This window comes from Cornus florida, unplaced genomic scaffold, assembly GCF_030987335.1.
Source record: "Cornus florida cultivar Cherokee Brave unplaced genomic scaffold, ASM3098733v1 CherokeeBrave_3.0.0_Hap2_Chr08, whole genome shotgun sequence".
Classification (NCBI taxonomy): Eukaryota; Viridiplantae; Streptophyta; class Magnoliopsida; order Cornales; family Cornaceae; genus Cornus; species Cornus florida.
The window spans coordinates 24225292-24250756 of record NW_026775578.1 but is presented as its reverse complement, the minus strand read 5'-3'; the positions used below and the strand labels follow the sequence as shown (position 1 = coordinate 24250756).

At 34.2% G+C, this 25465-nt stretch overlaps 1 protein-coding gene across 1 annotated transcript; it reads right to left on the bottom strand.

Moving 5' to 3' along the window:
- Window positions 1–1912: 1912 nt before the first annotated feature.
- Window positions 1913–3470, bottom strand: LOC132268518 (7-deoxyloganetic acid glucosyltransferase-like). Its single transcript, XM_059769353.1, has 2 exons — window positions 2957–3470; window positions 1913–2844 (listed from the first exon to the last, which is right to left on the bottom strand). Exons 1-2 carry the CDS (start codon window positions 3468–3470, stop codon window positions 1916–1918), a joined length of 1443 nt encoding a protein of 480 aa, XP_059625336.1. The 3' UTR covers window positions 1913–1915.
- Window positions 3471–25465: the final 21995 nt, after the last annotated feature.

Genomic DNA, 25465 nt, shown 5'->3' with positions numbered 1-25465 from the left:
AATCACATAAAAATAATGTATGATACATGTTACAAGTAAGTTAAAATGTTACACATAATTTAGGTTTGAAATATATTACGTTTAATTTCTAATGTTATTCGTAAAATATGTTTATTTGTGTAGGTGCAAAGATTGGAAAGAAAGAAATTAATCTATAAATTTAACATGTTTAACATTGTTATGTCATTCTAAAACATATTTGTTTGATATTGAATTTAATTCATGTTTTTATTGATATAAGTCACATTAAAATAATATATGATACATGTTACAAGTAAGTTAAGATGTTACGTATAATTTAGGTTTGAAACATATTACATTTAGTTGCTGGTGTTATTTGTAAAATATATTTATTTGTGTAGGTGCAAATATTTGGAAGAAAGAAATTAATTCGCATACTCATGAAGAACACTCGAATTCTGTTGTTTAACTTAGAAAGAAAAAATTAATCCGTATATTGAAACTATTTAAAAATTTGTTTATAATTTGCTTTCAATTTATTTCATGTTTTTATTGATTCAAGTCACATAAAAATAATATATGATACATGTTACAAGTAAGTTAAAATGTTACGTATAATTTAATTTTGAAACATATTACGTTTAATTTCTGTTACTATTTGTAAAATATGTTTAGTTGTGTAGGTAAAAAGATTGAAAAGAAAGAAATTAATCCATAAATTTAACATGTTTTATATTATTATATCATTCTAAAACTCCATTGAAAAACATATTATCTCTCAATTCCTAAAACCCTTAAAAGAATAGTACAATACGAGGACAAGGAATGTGTAAAATAAATTAGACAGATATGAAAGCTAATGTAATTAATTAATCAATCTATTTTGGATAAAAAATAATACTGTAATATATATAGTAAAAGAGAAGGGATTTCAATTCAAATACACCAAATTCATTACTTAATTTGGTTTGACAAAGATACCCACAAAAGAGCTTACCCATTCAAAAAAAAATATACTTAATTTGGTTTGACAAAGATACCCACAAAAGAGCTTACCCATTCAACAAAAAATAAAAAAGATTTCCACAAAAGATACGAGACACACAATAACAGATCACGATCACCATATAGAAACAAAAAATATAACAAGGTATATAGTAATAAATAAGAAAAATAACAAAATTACAAATATTTCTAAATCACAAATAAACATTTATAAGATAAATAAAACCACAGACTCTGCAATTTAACATACCAAATTTAGGAAAATGTAGATAAACAAATAAAATTACAAATATCGTATGGTGGACTTCGACATAATGTATGGTGGCCTTTTGCTTCTTGCTGGAATATATGGTGGACTTATACTTTGCGTCGAAATGTATGGTGGAACTCTGCTTCTCGCCGGAATCTATGGTGGAATTCTGGTTCTCGCCGAAATGTATGGTGCTTCTACTTTAAATCGGAGCTTCTTTGAAAAAGGGACAATGTTTTGCTTGTTTGATGAGGTTGTTATCGTAATTTACGAAACTTGGTCTTTGGCCGGATCAGAGAGACTTCAATTTCAGAGAGAGAGATCTAGAGGGAAATAATGAAATATTAAAATGATATAGAATAAAATTTTGGGGAGAAATCACTTTTATGTTTTGGATGGAGTTTAAATTTCATTTTGTATAAATTCTTGTACGTATATACACTTGCTAAAGTAAATACTCTTTTTACTAAAAAGGCCATGTCATCAATTTACCCCTCCAAAGACAGCCTCCAGTGAGAGGTGCTTGGAGCCGATTTTTTCTCTTAAATTTATTTTCTTGTCAACAAATACCTGACTTTTTGTTTAATTTCAATTATTCAAGCCAAAATAGTCCAAAAGGACGAAAACTCACATTATGGAAATGGCGCGCACACATTGACGCATCGAAACACTCAATTCCAATTTTCAACATCATCATGATCAAACACTGATCGATCTGATGTCCTCAATCAAACGGTTCAAATTACACAACGATGACCCACCTTCACTAACACTTCTCTTGGCCAACATTGCCATATTTTCCCCGGAGCTCGCCAACTCATCCCTCCCCACGTCCATCAGATCGTTGACCATCTTCTCAATCACGACCCTATCACACAAATCTTTCATGTCCAAAACAATCTTCCACACCTCGCTGACGAACGTACTGTTGACTTGCTGGTCTACAAAGTACGGCCAGCAAAGCATCGGCACTCCGGCGACTATACTCTCCAACGTCGAGTTCCATCCACTGTGGGTCAGAAAACTACCAACCGCCGGGTGGGCCAGCACCTCCTCCTGCGGGGCCCACCTGGCTATATATCCTTTCTCCTTCTTACATTCGGAGAACTCCGCCGGAATCTGACGATCACCATCTTCTCCGGCGACGCCGTTATCACGTATGACCCACAAGAACTGCTTTCCACTGTTCATCAGACCGTGCCAAAACTCCATGAGGTCGGCCGCACTGGTGACGGCGAGACTCCCAAAGCTGACAAAGATCACTGATCTCAACGGTTGAGCGTCGAGCCATGTCATGCAGCCACCGTCTTCTTCCCACAGACCGTTGGAGGACGCGGGTAGCGACGTTATTTCTTCGGCGAGTCTGATCTTGAGGAGTTCATGGACTGGTCCGATAGAGTAGAGGTTTGGACACAGAGAACGAATGTGCGAGAGTATGGGTCCTTCTATTTCTTCGAACGTGTTGAGTATGAGTCCGTGGGCTTTTGGGAGTTGTCGATCCTCTGCCAAGATGAGTTGTACAACAGGGATAGAGACGTCACCGGCACGGCAGAAGCTCGGGAGATCACGACGCCGGAGAAAACCTTCCATGCCTGGTACACTTGTGATGGGAGTGTCCAAGTCATTTCCTGTTGCAAATGGGTGTCAATAAAGTCTATAACCTATGTTTTTAATTCTTTAGAGCATTTTCAACCAAACAGACTGTAAATTATTAAAATGGAGGAAGCTAAATTAACCCACCTTTGAATGGAAGCTCGCCGGATTCAATGAGTTTGGGAATACAGAGATAAACCCAGACGCAGCATGGACTGATCGTATCGAAATAAATCAGGGGAGTTCCGACTTCTTTGGCAGCATCAAGAGCGAAATCAAAGATCCCATCGGCTATGATGCAGGTGACCGGCACTCCGGCGTCAGAACTGAATACACCGGAGATTAGCATTTCCCGGAAAAGGGGTTTGGTGACGGCTTCCAAAGCATCAAAGATGTCCATGAATCGATCGCCGGGGCGTGGGTGATCTTCTGGGAGACCATCGGAAACGGTTTGGAAACGGAAAGTTGGGAATGGAGCGAAACGGGAGTGGACGTGGGAGTGGCGGAGGAGACGGCGGTGGACGTGGTCAGTGTTGAGGAAGGTGACATGGAAGCCTGCGAGACAGAGAAGCTCGGCGAGCTTGAGCATGCAGTTGACTGGGCCTTGGAGGGGTAAGGGAAAGATGAGTACATGTGGTTGGAGGGTTGACTTTTCTTCCATTGGAGTTAACTACGTGCATGTAGGGCTGAGCACAGTTCCGATCGGTTCGAATTAGGAGTCAAAGGTAATTCAAATCAGTCTCAACGAATTGGTAAATTGTGAAATTGAACCGATCCGTGAGACTACTCAAACCAAATCGAACCGATTTGTGAGATAAGGAATTAGCTCGGTTTGATTTTACGGATGGGATGTTTCCATAGATTGGAAGTCAACGTTGCTGTGAACGGAGAACGAAGAAGATTTATCGAAGAGGAAAGGAGATTCGCCAGGAAAAAGAAAAGAATATCTGTTGTGAAGAAGATCTATCGAAAAAAAAAAACAGAAGATTTGCTGAAGAAGAAAGAAGTTCTGTTGAGCTTTAGGTTTGGCCGATGAGAGCGGCTCTCCTAGTACTTGTGTGTACTGTTATCCAACTTATGGAACTTCCTCTGCAATCATCCCTATCTAGTAACCAATCTAAGAAGATAGTAGGAGCATTTCTTGAAGACAATGTGAGATTCCCTATTGTTTATAATGCAATACCTATCACGTTACTCAAAATATATATATATATATATATATATATATATATATATATATATATAAAATAGTGTGTATTACACTATTTATTTATAATATAATATTTAACCACTTTAAGCAAGATATATATATATAATAGTGTGTATTACACTATTTATTTATAATATAATATTTAACCACTTTAAGCGAGATATATATATATATATATATATATATATATTTAAAAAATTTAAAACGAATAGTTCTGTTTTTTCAGACTGATCCAGTCACTATAAATTATTAATTTTTCAAATTATTATCGATCCACGAGACTAAAAAACCAAATCCAACTACACAGATCAAACTGAATCGAAATGGATTAATGAATTATTTAAACACCCGTGTACTGGACTCTATCTCATCAGTTTGTGTGATTCCCAACTTATTACACTTACAATTGGAGTTGCTCAGTATGGAGTGGATTGAGCTACTCTTCTATCTTTAAAAATTGCATTAAAAAAAAGTACTAATAATCAATGATGGATCTCTTGCTGTTGAATTCAACAATTATTTATTATTATTATTTTATTATTTTTTACAAAATTTAACATCCTCCAAATTCAAAAAATGTCCCCAATGATAAATCTATAAATGAGGCATAAGTCCTGTAACATTATTTTTAAATATTCCTAATTTATTTGACTTAGTTATAAAAGCATGTGAATCTATATTTAAAAAGAACAATACTTCCATCCTGCGTTGAGGGAGTATGGAGTTCTTCCTCCCTGCACACGTGGCAACATGTTATTGCGCCACTTGTTCAATACTAAAAAATTATGAAGATGGGTCATACCTATTTTTAGGGGGTTAAACCCGTTCTTCTCTCTCTCTAAATGCAGAAGACCCCGGTGCTGCCATTGCTGGACCTTTGAATGTGGGTCGTTGGCGGTGGCGCGAGGGTTCTTCCGCCGAACGCCATCCCTGATGGAGCATTTTTCATGATTTCTCCCGCCGGTGCTGCCATTGCTCGACCTTCGAATATGCCTCAGTTATGGGCAATTCCAGCCACGGCGACCCCTGCTTTTAATGTATCCGCCTTTCCACTCCTTCTCCCATCACTAAGGCGAGTCAATGTCTACTACAACGAGGCCAGTTGTGGGAGGTTCGTCCCACGCGCCGTCCTCATGGACCTTGAACCAGGCATCCAGAGACAGAGACCACCTTCTGTTTTGCTTTCACGGGTCTGTAATTTTTTTTTTTTTGGATGTAGTTTGCTGTTTTGCTTTCACAAGTCTGTAATTACATATATATTTTAATGATTTTCTTTTAGTTGCCTATTGTCAATTTTTCAGTCTTATTTGATAACATGAAAAGAAGAAATAAATATAAAAGAGAGAACAAAAGAAAGAACTTGAAATATATTATTTTCCAGAACTCTACAGCCTTTATATAGGCTAGTACACAACTGAAACAACATAAAAATAGGCACTAATATGCAAAACTAACTTCGTAAAAACTAGATAACATGGACCATGTTCTGCATAAACAAAATAACAAAACCCCTAAAGACTAGGACAACTTAGATTGAGTCACTAAAGGTGCAGAACACTAAATTATTCAACAAACCCTCCCTTAAACTGAAAACTTTTGGACTTCAGTTTAATTAGACAACACTTTTCTTTTAAATAGAATTCTCCAAAGTGCAAATGCCCAGCAATCTTCTCAGATTGTGAAAGGGAAAAAATCTGAGAGGTTTAGTAAATATATCAGCCAGCTGATCTTCACTTCTGCAATGCTTTAAATCAATTTCTCCATCATTGCTAATTTCTCTTAAAAAATGATACTTCACATCAATGTGCTTGCTTCTTCCATGTAGCACAGGGTTTTTGGAGAGTTTGATGGCTGAGCTGCTGTCACAAAAAATTGTAGTTGCTCCCACTTGTTTAAAATACAGCTCTTCAAGAATCTTCCTCAGCCAGATAGCTTGACAAGCACAAGCTGTTGCAGCAACAAATTCAGCTTCAGTGGTTGACAAAGTGACAATTGGTTGCTTCTTAGATGACCACGAAATAGCCCCTGTGCCTAACATAAAAACATAACCCGAAGTGCTCTTCCTATCATCTTGATCTCCTGCATAATCGCTGTCAGTAAAACCAATCAAATCTGATCTTTTACCCTTCTTGTAGAGTAGCCCAAAATCTTTAGTTCCTTGCAAGTAACGAAAGATTCTTTTGACAGTTAAAAGATGCAGCTCTGTTGGATTCTCCATGTATCTGCTAATTAGACTCACAGAGTGCATAATGTCTGGTCTTGTTGCAGTTAAATACATCAAACTTCCTACAATTTGTTTATAGAGTGTGTTGTCCACCTTCTTTCCTCCATGATCTTTGTTTAGCTTCAAACCAAACTTAGTTGGAGTACTTACAGGATTACAATCCTTCATTTGAAACCTGTCCAAAATCTCTCGCACATACTTCTTTTGAGAAATAAAGATTCCAGTAGCAGACTGCACCACTTCGATGCCAAGAAAATAATGCATCATACCAAGATCAGACATTTCAAATTCAACCATCATAGACTCCTTAAACTCTTCAAACATGACACTATCATTGCCAGTAAATATGAGACCATCTACATATAAGCAGACAATGAGCATTTTCCCTCCATCACCAATTTTAATAAAAAGTGTGTGCTCATATGGACATTTTTGAAAACCTTCTTTCAAAAAATAAACCTCAATGCGACTATACCAAGCTCGTGGGGCTTGTTTTAATCCATAAAGAGCTTTCTTAAGTCTATACACTTTATGCTCATTTCTAATCTTAATATAACCAGGAGGTTGATCAACAAATACCTGTTCCTCCAAGTTTCCATGCAAGAATGCCGATTTGACATCCAACTGGAAGATAGGCCATGAATTATCTGCTGACAACGCAATTACCAACCTGATTGTATCATGCCTTGCAACTGGAGTAAAAACTTCTTTATAGTCAACTCCAAACTCTTGCTTGTATCCCTTAGCCACCAATCGCGCCTTATATTTATCAACTTCTCCATTCTCTTTTAGTTTTATTTTGAAGACCCACTTCACACTAATGGTTTTGTGCCCTTTAGCTCCCAAGTATCATTTCTTTCAATGGCTTCAATTTTATCATCCATTGCCTTCCGCCATTTCGTTTCTTTGATAGTACTTTCGAAAGTTGTAGGATCACAATCTGAAAATAAAGCAAAATGAGTGATTGGATCTTCAGTTTGATCAATTCCAATTACCACATAATCTGTCATCCATGCAGGCCTCTTTCGAACACGATGAAGACGTGATTCAGCTGTTGCATCAGTAGCTTCTGTTGCTATTGGTGAAGTTTCAGCGGTCGCTGGAGCTTTATTTGGTGGATTTTCAGTGACAGAGGCTGCTGGAAGTTGTTGTTGTACAGGTTGCTGCCTTTCTTCATTGTTTTCTCCACCAAATATAACTGGAGTAGGCTGCTGCCTATTCTAATCTCAAGTGCTCTCCTCATCAAAAATGACATCTCTGCTGGTCACAATCTTCTTTGTGAGTGGATTGAACAATTTATATGCTTTAGACACTTCACTTACACCGAGAAAGACACACTTTTCACCCTTATCATCAAGCTTCTTCCTTTTCTCATTTGGAACATGTGCATAAGCGATGCAATCGAAAATTCTGAAGTGATCTACAGCTGGTTTCCGCCTACTCCAAGCCTCCTCTGGTGTCATGTTTCGAACAGAAAAAGTAGGACATCTGTTCAACACATGAATGCTCCAATTCACTGCCTCCGGCCAAAAACTCTTTGGAATTCTTCCTCTTGCCAGCAAGCTTCTCACCATGTTGAGGATGGTTCTATTTTTCCTCTCCGATACACCATTTTGCTGCGGTGTATAAGCGACTGAGAATTCCCTTCGAATACCTTGATCATCACAAAAAATTGCAAATTCTTTTGAGCAGTATTCTCCCCCACAATTAGTACAGAGAGTTTTAATGACTTTTCCTGTTTCATTTTCAACACGTGCCTTGAAGCTTTTAAATGTACTAAAAGCTTCTGATTTCTCCTGTAAAAAATAAACCCAAGTTTTTCGAGTATAATCATCAATGAAGGTAATTAAGTATCTTTTACCCCCATTGGAAGATGGATTTAGCGGCCCATAAATGTCGGAATGAATTAGCTCCAGGACATTTTTTGCTCTCCACGACTTTCTTTGAGGGAATTGAGAACGATGTTGTTTGCCAACAACACATTCTTCACAAACTTGAGATGGAATAACAATTTGAGGTAGACCTGTCACCATATTTTTCTGTTGGAGAGTCTTTAATCCACCAAAATTCAAGTGGCCATAGCGAAAATGCCAAAACCATGAAGAATCTTTAACCTCAGCCATTAAGCAAGGTTGAGCACTTTCGATCTTCAATGGAAACAGCCTATTTGAGCTCATTTGAACAACAGCAATAGCTCCTCTAGAAGGATCATATATCTCACAAGCACCCTTCTGAAAGGTTATTACATAACCTTTTTCTTGCAATTGACCAGCACTTAACAGATTACTTTTCAAGTCAGGAACATAAAAAACATTGGAAATTGTTTCTACAAAACCATTCTTGGTTCTAATATTAATATCGCCCTTTCCCATAACATTCACAGTAGAACAATCACCAAAGCTCACTGTAGAATGAAAGCCTTCATTTAAGTAAGTAAAAGAAGACTTGCTTCCACACATGTGGTTACTGCCTGTATCTACATACCACACATCTGACTCAGGTTCCCTATTGACTTGAACAGCCATCAACAAAGTTTCAACTTCCTTCTTTTCTGCAAAATTTGATTTCTCTCCATTTTCTTTGTCGTTAGGCAGTTTAGTATAACATTCGAAACGATAATGACCGAATTTATGACATCTAAAACACTCTACCTTGGATTTGTCAAATTGTTGATCCCATCCCTGGTCTTTTCCTTGAAATTGATCAACATATTGATGCTGCCTACTGTTGTTGCCATCTCTATTGCCTCGATCTCCCCTTCTTCTACCTCTACCTTTACCCCTTCCTCTAGCATTAGAGAAATGAGTAACAGTAGAAGCCTTTAAAGCTTGTTCTTCAGTAGTTGAACTTCTATTCATCTTTTGTTCGTGGACCAATAAAGAGCTCTGGAGTTCATCAAGAGAGAATGTGTCTATATCCTTGGATTCTTCGATTGAGCAGACAACATAATCGAACTTTGATGCCAAGGAACGCAGTATTTTCTCAACAATGACAACATCATCCATCTTCTCACCATAGAATCGCATTTTGTTTGCGATCCCCATAGTTCTTGCACAATAGCTAGTAACTGATTCACCATCTCTCATCTGTAGAGTTTCAAAATCCCTTTTCAAGGTTTGAAGCTGTGCACGCTTCACTCTTAACGAGCCTTGATATTTTTTCTTCAATGAATCCCAAATATCCTTGGAAGTTTCTTTGCTAAGAATTGTTTCCAGGATAGATCGATCAATGGCCTCGAACAAGTAATTCTTTGCCTTCAAATCTTTTAACTTCAGTCCTTCCAGCTCTGTTCTTTGCGCATCAATGAGTGCCACGCCAGCTGCAGGTGCTGCTACACCAAATTCAACGACATGCCAGTACTCTTTAGACCTCAAGAAGTTTTCCATCAGCATGCTCCAATGGTTATAGTGACCATCAAAACGTGGAATGGCTGGCTGCACAAAATTTTCAGAAGCCATTTCAGCTCTACTGCTGCTGCAAAAACAAGGAACCAGATGAAATAGAAATAAAGCTGCTGCTATACAACTCTCTATCTCACACACTCTCTTTTGTTTTGTTTGGCGCTCTCAACTTTACTTTTCTCACTTTCTATCAACCAAGCTCTGATACCACTGATAACATGAAAAGAAGAAATAAATATAAAAGAGAGAACAAAAGAAAGAACTTGAAGTATATTATTTTCCAGAACTCTGCAGCCTTTATATAGGCTAGTACACAACTGAAACAACATAAAAATAGGCACTAATGTACAAAACTAACTTCCTAAAAACTAGATAACATGGACCATGTTCTGCATAAACAAAATAACAAAACCCCTAAAGACTAGGACAACTTAGATTGAGTCACTAAAGGTGCTGAACACTAAATTATTCAACATTATTCAGACCATAAGAAGGAAAGCAGATTTTGTGGTGGGTATTCGATTTCTTAGTTGGTTTTTGTATTATTGGTCTCTCTCTTGACAGTGGTTGGGGTTTGGGAGGTACCCATCAGATGAGTTGTTCAAATTTTGTGTTTTAAGTAAAAGCCAATTGGTTTTAGGGTTCAAAACGAGTTTCAAATTTTACATCGTACCTTTACTTTTCCAGCGGATTGTCTCACAGTAGGACTTGTGGCCGAGTGTGCCACCTCGAAGTCGTTGAGGATGATGGCGTTGATGGTGGTGGGAGAAGGAGTGGAAAGGCGGAGGCTGGGACTCAGATGGGGTCTTCTGCATTTATTAGAGAGAGAGAGAGAAAGAAGAGCGGGTTTAACCCGTAAAAATATGTTGCCAAGTGGCGCAATAATATGTTACCACGAGCGTAAGGAGGATAAACTAAGAGTTTCCATGATTGTTCATTAGCTAGGTTACCAGTTGCAAATTTTTCAGCGACCCAAAATTATTGCATTTCTCCTTCAATAAGAAATTTTTTAGATACTTCAAAAGACGCTCTTAAATGTCTAGTGTGAACCAAGTGAGGAAGAGTTATACCGTCGGGACAGTGGCACATTGGTTCCACAAGTAATGTTGTTTCTCCATTTTTGTGAATTTGCTTATATAAAAGGTTCGCCACATTAAGGGATTTAACACCGCACAAGTTTTCTATTAGGACTTGAGCCTCTCCAGTGCTGTATTATTAAACTCATATATAATTGAAAATTAATCATCTGCAACAATGTTTGTACATTTCAAAATTAAAACAAGACAAATATCTGCCACTCTTATCTTTATCCTAGAACAATATACTCTCTCTTATATCATAAATTTAAAATTAAAAGCACATCTTTTAGGTGAATTCCAAGAAATCTTCAATCTTTCGTACCTGAAAAATATTGGGGTGAGCACGACCGCCCAGTAAGAAAAATACTCTAAATCCATATATACAATAAGATAGAAAATTAAATACATTTTTATATTTTCAAGCATTTTAAGCACACTTATATCCGGGAACTAAAAATAAATAAAATAAAACAAGCATTCAATACCAATATTCAAAACATATTCCAATACCAAATAACAACGAATCTCAACATTCAAAGTTATTAAAATAAATTCCCGACATGTATATCACACACACAAGCAAATTCTCGATCATTCTCCAGCGGATTATGTCAACCTTAGGATCCTCACTCCTTCCTATTTTAACCGGCTATACAAGTACGAACATATGCAATCCAATACAAATTCTGGTAATAAAACTTCAAGTACAACTCTTGCTCAAATCAAAATATGATCAACAAGCAACACATACTTCTTATTTGTTAACAAGAAAATCATATAATTCGTAGCCTGCCAAAAACAAGTTTTGAATTACCATTTCAAATATGCATGCCAACAATGAATTTAGTGCAAATATTGACTCTTAAGCAAATACAGAATGCACTTAATAAATCTGAAGTTGTTATATGAAAGAAATCTTTATATATATATATATATATATATATATATATATATATATAATCTTTGGGTAAAGTAAAGCAACACCCACTATGAAGCACGGACATTCCTTCCAGGGGTCATGTACCAGTGTCGGATACTTTTCGGACACCGACACCCGTGTCCGAGGCTCGGACACGTGTCCGACACTTCTGTAAAGTGTCCAAATATTATTTTTTATTGGATACGCGTGTCCGAGGCTCTGACACACGGTCCGACACTTCTGTGAGACAAAATTTATTCTCTCTCACTCCTCTCAGTCTCTCATTTTCTTCAATTATCTCTTTTCATGAACAATATATATATATATATATATATATATATATATATAAGTTACATAAATAAAACTTTGTGAAAGACTGAAAGTATATATGTTTATTCATATACATATTTAGTTCATTATAGTTATGTCTCTTCCGCACATCTTCGTTTGGAATTTGGATCAATTTTATTTTTCATTTATTTTCTGTTTTATCTTGTCTTTATTGTTGTTTTATTTTTCATTGATTCTGTTCTTTATTGTTGTTTTATTTATCTGTACAAGATTCTAGTAATTATATTTTAAATATATATATATATATATATAGGCGTATCTCCGCCGTGTCCGTGTCCTATTTTTTTGAAATTTACCGTGTCGCCGTATCTGTATCGTGTCGTACCCGTGTCCCGTATCCATGTTTCATAGAACACCATGAGGTTTGCTAAAAGGACATCTAGATACAAGTTATCCCATTTTAGAACAATGACACTTCCTCCTGATATTTGCAATCCAAACAAAGCCTTAAAACATGTAAAAAGTCCACTATACCCTTCACTATTTTATTAATTTTAATTATAAAATATCAAAATAATTAAATGACCAAATTACCCTTCTCATATATATATATATAACCACACAGACGGTGCCACCGCCCATCTTCCCCCGCCACCGCCACCACCACCAAGCTAAAACTACCGATATAGAACGAAGAAGAAGAAGAGAATGCCTTGACTTCTATTATCTGATAGTGCTCACGTTCTAATTAAATCAAAGAAAAGCGCCTGTTGAGTGACAGATTCTTCTCAAGCTTTCTGCCCCCATGGATCCAACCCTTACCCAGAATTTCAATTTGCCTCTGAGGCTGTAAACAGTGAAAGTGAAGAAATTCGCAAAATTCGCTTCTAACAAAACAATGATGGGAGATCTGAGCAAGGATAGGAAAATGAGAATCAGAGATGCGCACCAAAGAAGAGCTGAATAGGAGCTCTCTGCCACCGCCACCTCCTCGGTGGTCATCGCCTCCGCGGGAACAGAGTTCATTGATTTAGGTCTGTCGGTGGTCATCCCCTCCGCCGGAACAGAGTTCAATGATTTATGATGATGAGTCAATAAAATGTCAATTTTTTTTTTTTTATCAAAGGTAACAAAGTTAATTCATCGTTGTCAGGTCTCTTTGTTCATTTTTTCAAACTTGAAAGGGTATCATTATTCATTTTTCAAACTTGAAGAGATGTCATTGTTCCAAAATAGGATAACTTGTATCTGGATATCTTTCTGGCGTTGAGTGTTATCCTACTTTACCCTTCATATTACTTATAATATGCTACTATATAATATATATAAATAAAATTCAATAATAATTGCAATCGGTCATCTTCAAAACTAGTAGGAACAATTAAAACTTAAGGGTAAGATCGCAAATAGTAGTTTACACTAGGACTGCTCAATATAATTTAAGGCCTGAGATGAAAAATATAAAAGTAGCCTTTTAATATCTAATCTATATATAGTCAGTCCAATTAAACTTTCTTGTCACAAAATTGATTTTAGAATTATACAACTTATACTTAATGATGAAAAGTTAAAATAACCAGCTTACAAATTCTAAACAAAAAAAAACAAATTCTCTATTGGTAAAAAAAATAAAGAAGATAAAAGTTAAAATAAGAATATGAAAAATTTTACAGAAACGTTAATAGAGAGAAAAGTGAGGTAAGATAAATATAGAAATCTTTTGACTCCCTATTAAATATCTATTGGTTAGGATCTAATAATAAATTGGCTCTTTTATATATATATCTAGTATCCAGTAAACTGAAAGTATACCATTACTATTTATATATATTCCATATATATATATTTAGTCCACTTACGTAGGGAACCATATATACATACGCATATTGCCAAATAATTAAAGAAAATGAAACAAATTAAGAAAGTCATATACACATACATATACTATCAAATAATTAAAGAAAAATAAAATATATTAGGAGAGTCATCATGCATACCTATACCGTTAAATGATTAAAGAAAAAGAAACAGATTTCTTCATATAAAATTACCATTTTTAATATAATTAGTTAATTCCATCTATATGAATATATAAATTTAGAGTAAATTTAATTTCTATAATTTTATTCTCATTCTATCTATACGCATATATAAATCGAGAGAAAATCTCCTACCTCGCTTTCCTTAAATCCTTTCCTTTGCTACCTAAAAAGTTTCTCCAATGCTTTCTCCAATTTTCCACCTTTATTCTTTCATTACAGAGATATCTCCAACTGACGTGAGTAAGAGGCCTATTTTTTAATCCATTTTTCTTTAACTAATATGAGCCCAATTAAAAAGTCACATTTATTTTTGACCAATCAAAAGGGCTTTTGAGGGAGCGCCGGTGATCTTCCGGGAGCCCATCTGAAACGGTTTGGAAACGGAAAGTTGGGAATGGAGCGAAACGAGAGCGGATGCGGGAGTGGCGGAGGAGACGGCGGTGGACGTGGCCAGTGTTGAGGAAGGTGACATGGAAGCCGGCGAGACAGAGAAGCTCGGCGAGCTTGAGCATGCAGTTTTTTTCCTTTTCTTTTTCTTTTTTTGTTTTTTATGTTTTACCCTGGCAAACAAGAGCTTGAGCTTGAGCATGCAGTTGACTGGACCTTGGAGGGGTAAGGGAAAGCTGTGGTTGGAGGGTTGACTCTTCTTCCATTGGAGTTAACTACATATAATGGACCCCTATCCCCTTCCCAACTTATTGCACTTACAATGGGAGTTGGTCAGTATGTAGCAGTGGATTGAGTTAGTCTTCTTAAAAATTGCATTAAAAAAAGAAAAATGATAGGATTATTGAATTATTTCTTTGAATAAGTTTCCAATTTAAAGTGTTTTTGTCCACCATATTTACTTAAATAATTTTTAAAAAATAATTGTTTAACACGTGATAAATAGAGTCAATCATGTTAAATTCGATATTAATTCGAAAATTCTTTTTCGATTCCCCTATCATTACTTTAAAAAAAATCAATAGCCGACCTCGGACAATTGGATTCAACAATTATTTATTTATTTATTTATTATTATTATTATTATTTTTTTTTTGCAAGATTCAACAATTAGCCAAAGTCAAGCTGGTAATGTTGTTCTTTTATCATTTCAAAATACCTTCTAATAAGAGAATTCAAAATTGAGAGAATAATTTATTTACTTGACTACTAAGTAGGACAAAGTGGAATAGTTGCTCAATACCACGCCCTAAGAAGTTGGAATCTTTAGGGAGTATTTTCTGGCTTATAAAAATTATTGCATGTTACCGGGTTTATTATTAATTCTAACAAAATACAATTATGGTATTCATTTTAGAGTAATTATATACATCCTCGAATGATGTCCTCAATGACAAATTTATAAGAACGCTTTTCTCAATTGTCATTTCAAACTTAAAATATATGAAATTTCCTTTTTTTAGATATTTGTGTAGTAGACATGGGCTGAAAAGTCATATGAAAAAGTAAGAATAATGCATTGATTCAAATAAGAAAAATAATGGTTAAAGTGAAGTATAATTGGAGTACAATTATTAAAATATAACATTTTGACACTATAACTTCTCTTAAAATATAACGTTATAAGAAAAAATAACATTTTGCATTGGAGATAGCTCTAAACAGGGCATAAGTCCCGTAACATGATTTTTAAATATTTCTAATTTACCCTTATTGACTTGTATTTATAAAAGCATGTGAATCGACCATCGAAGGGTATATTTGAAAATTCATTTCCTACCACTTTAATAATTCTTTTTTTTTTTTTTTCAAAAAAAAAAAAATGATACTCATAAAGTTAGATTCTCAAAAAAGGCCATTTTTTGTAGGACAAAGGAAAATTAAGAGTTTCGACCAGTGTTCATTAAATAGAATACCACTTGTAAATATTCAAAATATTGTATATTTTCTTAAATTTTTTACTTGTCAACTAGTGATCTTGTCCCGAGGGATCCCCAAATAACTGATACAACTGATGTTACATAAGCGACCCAAAATTATTGCATTTGTCCTTCAATCAGAAGTTTTTTAGTTACTTCAAAAGACACTCTATAATTTGCAACAACAGCCAAAGTAACCAAATGGCCAAATTGACGGATGTCCCTGCGAAGAGGAATAACAGGATCCGTCCCTGCAATCATATTGGTTCCTACCGTTTCACCATTGCGTTAAAAAGTAATTTGCTTTATTTAATACTAATGACATTGAAAAATATAATCACAAAATGTTACTGATCTTTGCAACAGAAAGTTTATATTTGTAAGTAATAAAACATGCAATGTTGTAACTGACCACTAGCCAATCATATAATAAAAACATCTAGATTCATACATGATACTGGCATGCATTTTGTTTCTACTGTTTTTGTTTTTGGACTGTTATATTGTCGATTTTGGCATTAAAAATATATTTGGTGCGACCTTATTTTATTTTATACAGTACTAAAACACTTCGTGAACAGTGGCCCAAAATCAAAATACCAAAAAGTTTATTTTTTCTTATTTTGACAATTGTTCATGCTCCAAAACTATAACAGTAACGTAATACGAGCCAAAAACAAAACGCCTAAAACATCGTTCCCAAACGTGTTTCCGATTTTTTTCCAAAACACTCTTACAACAAAAACACTGTTTCTGTTTTAACAAAAAACAAAACGTCTAAAATAAAGCGCATGCCAAACGGGCACTTAATTTTAGAATAGGAAATGAAATTTTGATGTGCTGCAATCCCCCAACATATAACCACTACATTCAAATGCAGTGAATTTCATTCAATGTCTACAACAAAATGGATTGGCTTCCAATTTTCAATCTAGAAATGATCCAAAAGCAATCGGTCACTAAGGGCCGTTTGGCAACCACAGTTGCTTTGTGCTTTTGCTTTGAACTAAAGTAGAAGTAATATTTTTGCTTTAAAGTTTGTTCAACACTATTTTGAAACTTGTTTGATAACATAAATTTTTTGCAAATTTTTTTAGTAATATTACCTAAAAATGGCGAATACAGATCTTATAACACTAGCATAAGCAAAAGTTTTGATTCTACAATTTTGCAGAAGAATTGGCTAATGAATTCAAAACATCCTATTCATTAGAAGAGACAAAAATAAAAAAAATAAAAAAATAAAAAAAAATAAAATGAAGAAGAAGAAGAAGTTAAAATTCATCGAACCTCTGAAAATGGTTCCAAAAATAGGGACAAGGAAAATGTTAATTTGATATAAGAAATAGTCTATGGACTCTATGGTAAAGTTTAAGCATGTAAAATAGCTAAACGATTTTTTTTTTTGAAAGGAATAGGTATAGGGACCTGGAGTTCCATGTTTTGCGTTGCCATATTGGATTCCCAGTTCCTGTTTCCTCAATGATCCTACAATTAGTCCAGCACGTAAGGAGTGCTTCCCTAGCCCCTAAATTTAGAAAACTGAAAAAATTAAAATAAAATAAATAAAAACTAAAGTATGCTTTATTACCATCTTAAAATGAGAACTGTTTTGGAAAAACTGGACCAAGTAGTCTCATACTACTAACAATGACACAAGTGAGATAAGATCAAATGGTGAAAAACAGAAGACTAATACATGGTATAATTCTAAAATGCCAACGTTTCTCCATTCGAAATACGCTAGTTTGTAAAATGAACCTATCATTTTTTTTTGAGAAAAGAAAAAATATATATATAAGTAACAAAAATTTCATAGAGTACAAATATTAATAATTGTAGAATGAAAATACCGTGGAGGGCGGTCCAAAAACAGAGCCAAATAGTCCAGAGGACGATGAAGACTCCTTGGGACCAAAGAGATCCAAAGTAAAGGACGAAGATGAACCAACCACTCGATTTGTGTTCTCCATAATTCTCACCTTGTTTTCTTAATTTGTCAGCCAATTAACGAACCACCCAAACAGAGATTAAGGACAGAGTAGGAGCTAAAGAACAGAGAGACCATGTGAAGTTCTTAGGATATGAAAGAAAATGGAAGTGTCACTCCTATTTATAGGACCCAAAGAAATCTAACCTGGCATCCATCCTACATCTCTCACACACACACTCTCTCTCTATGTATTCACTCTCTCTCTAGAGAGATAATAGGTTCATCATGAGTTGCAGGCAAGTGGACATGTTGAAAATATTTGATACCACATTACCACTAGTATCCACAATGGATATTAACATCCTTTTCGTTGTACCTATTTCCATTCTTTGATTCATGCACGAGTATCTTGGAATCCACATAGATATTGAATTGTTCCACATGAACATGAAGATAGATGGATAAGGTTGTCTCTCACTCCCACTTGAGCTGATTCGGATATGGTCTTATCTGAATCACCAGACAAACACTTCAATTATAAATTCCTCTCACACATAATATATATATATATATATATATATATATATATATATATATATATATCAGAGAAGAAGATCCGTACCATGCCATTGCAAAGCAATCAACGTCCAAGATATTAACAGCCTGCTGTTGTTCTTTCCCACTGGTTGATTCCGTAAATACAGAAAGAGAGACCATATGATCGTTAAAGATATTAAAATTCTTGTTCTCTCAAGCAGAATTGAACTCTTAGTCATGTTGTACAGAGCATGCTAGCTAAAAAATCTATGGAATTATGAAAACAATTCTCACATAAAATTGTTTTTAGAGAGTCATAAAAGATAGTTAAATGAAAACAGACTATTTTTTATAATTGAGATTTTAGAAAACAATTTTCAAAAAAATGAACCGCTTGTTTGGTTTGTAATTCTGAAAATAGTTCTCAATAATTCAGATGACAGTAATTCGGAAAATAGTTCTCAATAATTCAGAGAACATAAAATTATCCTCGGACAATAATTTTTTTATAGTTATCTGAATGCAAACATTTTTATAACTGAGTTTTAAAAAAATTACAGTTTTTTGAAAACTGAACTAAGTGGAAATTTTTGTACTGTTTTCTGTTTTCAATTTTTTGAGAACAGAGAACTGTTTTCATAATTACAAACCAAGCAATACAGTTTTCAGTTTTCAATTAATTACAAACCACACTGCCCTATACCTCTCAATTGCACATAGTAATAATAATAATAATAGACTTGAAAAATTCTAAGAATTATAAAGATATTGATGCTCCTTAATTGCAGATGTTCAATTTGTTAGCATGAAATAGTGAACTAGTGGCTTTATGATATTCAATTTGCAGTTTTTCTCATATTTTGGATTTTATTTCTTCATGACTAAAGAATGAAATTATAAGGAAAATTATATTATAATTGACTAATACAATTTTCAAATTTAAATTGCGTGGTACTAATCTCCCAAATCAAAATTTCTCGTCACTGTTACATAACCAGAATGACAAAGTTTTTATATAATTTGTTTATCAACCAATTAACTTCTCAACTCAAGTAAGGCTCAAGTAAGGGGGTTAAGAATCAGAATCCTAATCAAGCCAACTTGCCCTGTAGTTTTCACGTTTTACAAAAGTTTGTTAGGTCTTAAAGGATAGTTGACAAAGTATGTTTTGCACTAGAAATATAGGTCTTATATTCAGTTGACGATCATTTAAAATTTCGGTTGGTGGACCTGTTGGGAAACGTGTAAGTTTTAAAAAAATTCTGAGAAATTTTTATAAATAGATCTTGATTCATTATATAGTGATAAGTTTTATACAAAAATAAAATATGATGTATCATTCAATTAAAAGATTGAATACTTACATCAAATGTTTGAATAAATTTTAGATCTTTCCTCTAAAGTGAATGTTCTCACTTATTGTAGATCATTTCTCTAGATGCCTCCTCCTTGGATCTCCATCTTCTTGGTAATGGTCTTGTCTTTAGGAATCACCCATAAACCTCCATAAATGACCTTGAAAAACTAGGCTTGTGGGAACCTCCATTAGATGAGAACATTAACCCTAATTTTCTAGAGAGGGATAATATATTACTTTTTCCTTCTTCCAAAAATCACCCTTAAAATATACATATACCATCTATATATATAGGCAACATAAAGAAAAGGAAAAGGAAACAATAAATCTTTCTCAATCTCTAAAACACATATCTCAAATCTAATAGGATTCCAATATCAAGTTGTGCTATGAGTAAGAATCTTTTAGGCTTATTATTTTATTGACTACATTGAATTAATAATTGGCCCGGTCCATGAACCCAATTCAATTAATTCACAAATTAATTTTTACTCCACTAAAAGAAATTAATTGAACTCCAATTAAATAATAAATAATCTCTAAGTCAATGTTGCATTTTGACCCCTTTCTACATAATTAGTTATCAGATAAATAAAGCCATCAATCTGTATTTATTTTGATACCTTTGATTATTTTCGGCTTGATCACAATAAAACATTTGTTTGACAAAAATAATAATTTAAATAAATAAATATATAATAAATCATTTTGTCTACAACACACGAAGACCTTCGAATTTACTTTGTGATCAACTATAATCAATACAAAATAAATATAAGTAGCAATGATGCAAATATTGAAAATATAACCCTCTAATTATTAATTACATAATTACCCAAAGTGTCAGTCTAAGGATTCCGAAGATTCCGTCGAACAAATCAAAGTAATTACTAATTAATAAAAGAGTCTATACTTCTCTCTTGCTTAAGAGTTAAATGCCATGACAGTGATAGGGAGCAATTGCATACGATGGCTCTCGCAATATATCTTAACATAATGCGGATCCAGTTCAAATCTTAATTAATTATGAGTCCATCTATAATTACCGACTATGAACAATTTATGATTACTATTTATATTCATGTATTGATCGCCATCACACACACACACACACACACACACATATATCTCTTGTAATCAAGTGGACACTATCAATTCCATAATGAATCGAAACATAATACATTGAATTCACCTATTGTATAAAGTATAAATATTTTAGATACGTCAAGAACATATGTCGCTTTAATCCATATAGGAATTCGCTATACCAGGGCATATAAATCCCATCAGCTCCCACTTGCCCTCATAGCCAATTCTAATTACATCTAACTCCAATGTTATCTAGGTGACGATCAAGACTATTAATCAATGACACCTTTGTAAAAGGATCAACAAAGTTGTGTTCTATTGCAATGTTCTAGCCATGAGTACATTTTCTTGTTGGACAATATCATGTAGGACATTATACTTCCTCTCAGTGTACCCTGTTCCTCTATGGAACCTTGGGTCATTGGTTTGGACTACTTCTGCACTATTATCGTTATATAGCTTGATAGGTAGGCTAGTATGCTCTACAACCTCTAAATCAACGAGATCAAACCAAAAGGTTTCTTTGTTGCCATTGAGGCTGCAAAGTACTCCACTTTTAGGTTCAAGTTAGCAGTTGAAAACTGCTTAACAATCTACCAACTGATTTCCCTTCCATTGAGTGAAAATACACTAAGTCATGAACCTCATAGTTTCTATATTTGATTTAAAATCAAAATCAGCATACCTGACTGGAACCACATCATCACATCCATAAATGAGTATGAGATCATTGGTTCTCCTAAGGTACTTTATAATATTTTTCACAACAGACCAATTATCAAGTTCGGGATTGGACTGATATCCACTGACCATCCCTACCATGTAGCGGATGTCCTGTTTGGTATAGATCATTGCATATATGAGACTCCCATAGGCTGAAACATATTGTTCCAGTCTCATTTGCTCAATCTCCTCTAATAGTCTTGAAAAACTACTTACTAAATAGAGCAATCCATGTCAATAACGCAAGAACTCATTCTTCTGTTTTGCATACCAAACCTGGTCAAAATTTTATCAATGTAGGATTATTAAGATAAGCCTATTTTTTTTTTTTAACCTGATCTTGCAAAAGCTTGATCCTAGGAATATAGCTTTCATCTCGAAAATCCTTCATTTCAAAATAATTGAACAACTGCCTCTTTACTGATGACAAAACTTTCCATATCATTCTAAATGAGTAGGATATCATCAATATATATAGAATTAGAAAAATAATGACATTCCTTGTACACTCATATTTTATTCACTAAGAATCTTCTGGTATTCTTTTGTAGATTAACTTGCCTTCTATAGGTATCACCCTACTAGAAAGTTCTACAAGATCCCATATTTTATTAGAATACATAGATTTTAACTCTGATTTCAAAGCAACTTGCCAAAACGATCTGTATCCATATCGATTCACGCTTCCGTGTAGCTTACTAGGTCCAACTCATGTTTAATAGGGAAGTCCGTAAAGGTCTCACTTAAAAACATGATTCTGTCAGATTGGATGATAATCCTTCCACTACAATAATGTACCGATGCAGGAATCCGTGTAGTAGATGATGCTGACGCATCAATAGGGAATTCATATATTATTCTTAATCTCTATAATAAGTGTGTTCACATGTGGTACAATTTGGTACTCATACCATATTCTCTAACGTTCTGCTACTAGAAATGTGATTCATAATATGATCTACTATAGATAAACAGTGAGTGTAAACAATCAACTTTTATCATTCAGATCATAAAATAATCCATCCTAGTGCCTTTAAAGTAGCTATCAAATTTATCATGCGTATGATTTGTTTCCAACTTACTTGTCCATATCAAGCGCACATGTGCAAGACTACCCCATATGTACATGTGATTTAAACTAAGATTTAATAAAAAACACAGGTCAAACGGTATCCTTGAGATAGACTAAGATGGAATGCAGTTCATAATGCGCATCGATATCATTAACGCTAAACTCTTAAATGAAAGAGATAATATAGCATCACTGATCATAGATCTAACCATGTTAAGCGGAATTCTATTATTCTTATTTGACACCTAAATCCATTTAGCGTCAATTGGGGAAAACTGGTACACAACACCCTCATTGACCATATAGTCTTTGCACTATCCCAAGAAATACTCATATCCATGATCAGATCGAAGTATTTTGATAAGTTTACCTAATCTGTGCTCCACATCAGTCTTGACACTCTCGGAATATACCAAAAGTTTAAGACTTGTGTCGCAACAGGTAAATTTATCCAAAACGTGAGTAATCTTGCTTGGATGTTCATAAGACCACACGTGTCTGTGTGTACCGACTCCAATTGTTCTTTATGTCTATTTCATTTGGCTGATTAAAGCCCTTAGGGGTATTTATCATTCAATACAAGATTCAAAAAGTTGGTTTAGGCTCCCCTGCCTCACTAGGTAATAAACCTTCTTTGACCAATCTTTGAATCTTATTTTGACTGATTATAACCAAAAAATAGACACTAAAAATACAATGAATCAGGAATTACAAATTTTCTCTTAACATTCAATCAAGAAAATGCAACATTAGTTTCTACATCATGCAAATATGAAGAGCTTGAGGTTGTAGTAGATCAACCATCTTTCAATGCACCACAAGCAATCGCACATCTATTCAATTTTATAAAACTAGTTTTACAAAATAACAACACAGTTCTTATAAATCAAAAGTGAAACAATAATTAGATTATGTCTAACATCTGTACATAAAGATAGTTCTCTAATACTAATATCCTCATACTCTTTAATTTCAGATGTAATACTCCCACTGACTTAGCTACAACCTTGGCATCAGGTCAAAAGACAAATATATAACCATATCATCGAGGCTTCTAAATTCCTGAAATCCTTGCAACGAATTACAAACATATTTGGTGGCTCCAGAATCTATCCATCAGGAATTAATAAATACAATCACATAACAATGCTCAATGATTAAATAAACATTTTCCTATACCACATCATTACTTAGACAGTTCATCCTTTAGTGTCTTATTAGCGGCAAAAGAAACAGTTTCCTTCGTCCTCAACATACACTGCCTTATTCCGTTTAACCTTTTGGATACCCATATTTTGTGCTAGCCTAGTCCTATTATCATCCTTCTTCTTTCAATTGCCCTTCCACTTGAGCCTAGAAGAAGATGGTATAGACTAGGTTAGATTGATAGAAACACCCATAAACTTTTGATTATCCCTTAATTTGTTACCAATTCTATAAGAATATCAGTGAGTGTGAACTCAAACTGATTCCTTATTTAGTTCACTCTAAAAGAGTCGAACGAATTTGGTAACAAGGCAATAATCATGTCAACTTGAAACTTACTATCCAAGTCAGCCCTATTGATCTCCAGTTCAATTTTTAGATACAAAAACAATCATTTAAAAAATACGATCTTTTACTGAAATTCCTTAGGCTATCTTAATGGTATTCAAGTCTGACGATGTACTAAGGCATACTCTCTATTTAATCTTACTAAATCCCTTCATTTGTTACCAATTCTATAAGAATATCAGCGAGTGTGAACTCAAACTGATTCCTTATTTAGTTCACTTTAAAAGAGTCGAACGAGTTTGGTAACAAGGTAATAATCATGTCAACTTGAAACTTACCACCCAAGTCAGCCTTATTGATCTCCAGTTCAATTTTTAGATACAAAAACAATCATTTTAAAAATACGATCTTTTACTGGAGTTCATTAGGCTATCTTAATGGTATTCAAGTCTGACGATGTACTAAGGCATACTCTCTATCTAATCTCACTAAAACATCTCATTGATATTTAACGTGATGCTTGAAGAAAATAATGCAAATAATAGCTTTGGAACGTATTCAAGATAAATTCTAGAATATAGCACTGAACCAAATCATTTGCCTTATTTCACTTATTAAAAGTATTAATGTTCTCTTGGGTATCTTAAAGTAAAAGGATTAGGTATGGGAGTAGTAAACACATTTTGTACCCTTACGTTGTGAGTATCTAAGTTCCTTTTCTAGTCAATATAAATGAGATCCAAACACATTGAATATGTAAGCAAGCAGATAAAATGGATTATACATAATTAATTTGAATATAAATGCATTCATACAATATGCAAGGTGAATTATTAATACTATCATGCATATTTAAAATTAAAATGAGTTTGTTAATCACATAATATAATAAATCTCATCAAAATGAGAGTTCATTATCATTATTGGTGAACAATCCCTTTTAATTAATGCGGGTCCCTCAACTTCGTAGCATAATAAATCACACAATCAATACATCAATAACTTATCCTAATAGAGGAGTTCTTTATTACTATTGTTGAGATTCATTTACTATTAGGCAAACACTTCCATTAAAATAATAATTGTGGCTCCCTTAACCACTGCATGAAATCGGATAACCAATACACTAATAACTTATTCGGTTGATGAAGTTCATTATTGCTATTGGCGGGCAAATCCCATCATTTCCATATCTCTTAAGACAATGCCTTATCTATCTATATGAAATGATTTCTGATTATGTTTAGCCTTTCTAAAATCACCTAATGTAGACCACTCCGTTGGGGAGTTAACACTATTTGTTGCCCAAGAATGGACTCTAGAGGGGGGTGAATAGAGTCCTTGTCTAATAATGGCAGATTTAAAATTAAGTAGATGTGCAAGATGCAATTTCTATTTTACAAGTATGAGCTAAACAAAA

What these genes read in the sequence shown, in the direction of transcription:
- LOC132268518 (XM_059769353.1), bottom strand. Translation starts at nt 3,470, where the DNA reads ATGGAAGAAAAGTCAACCCTCCAACCACATGTACTCATCTTTCCCTTA. An exon ending in CGGCGAGCTTCCATTCAAAG is followed by an intron (nt 2,845 to 2,956) that starts GTGGGTTAATTT and finishes CATTTGCAACAG; the next exon opens with GAAATGACTTGGACACTCCC.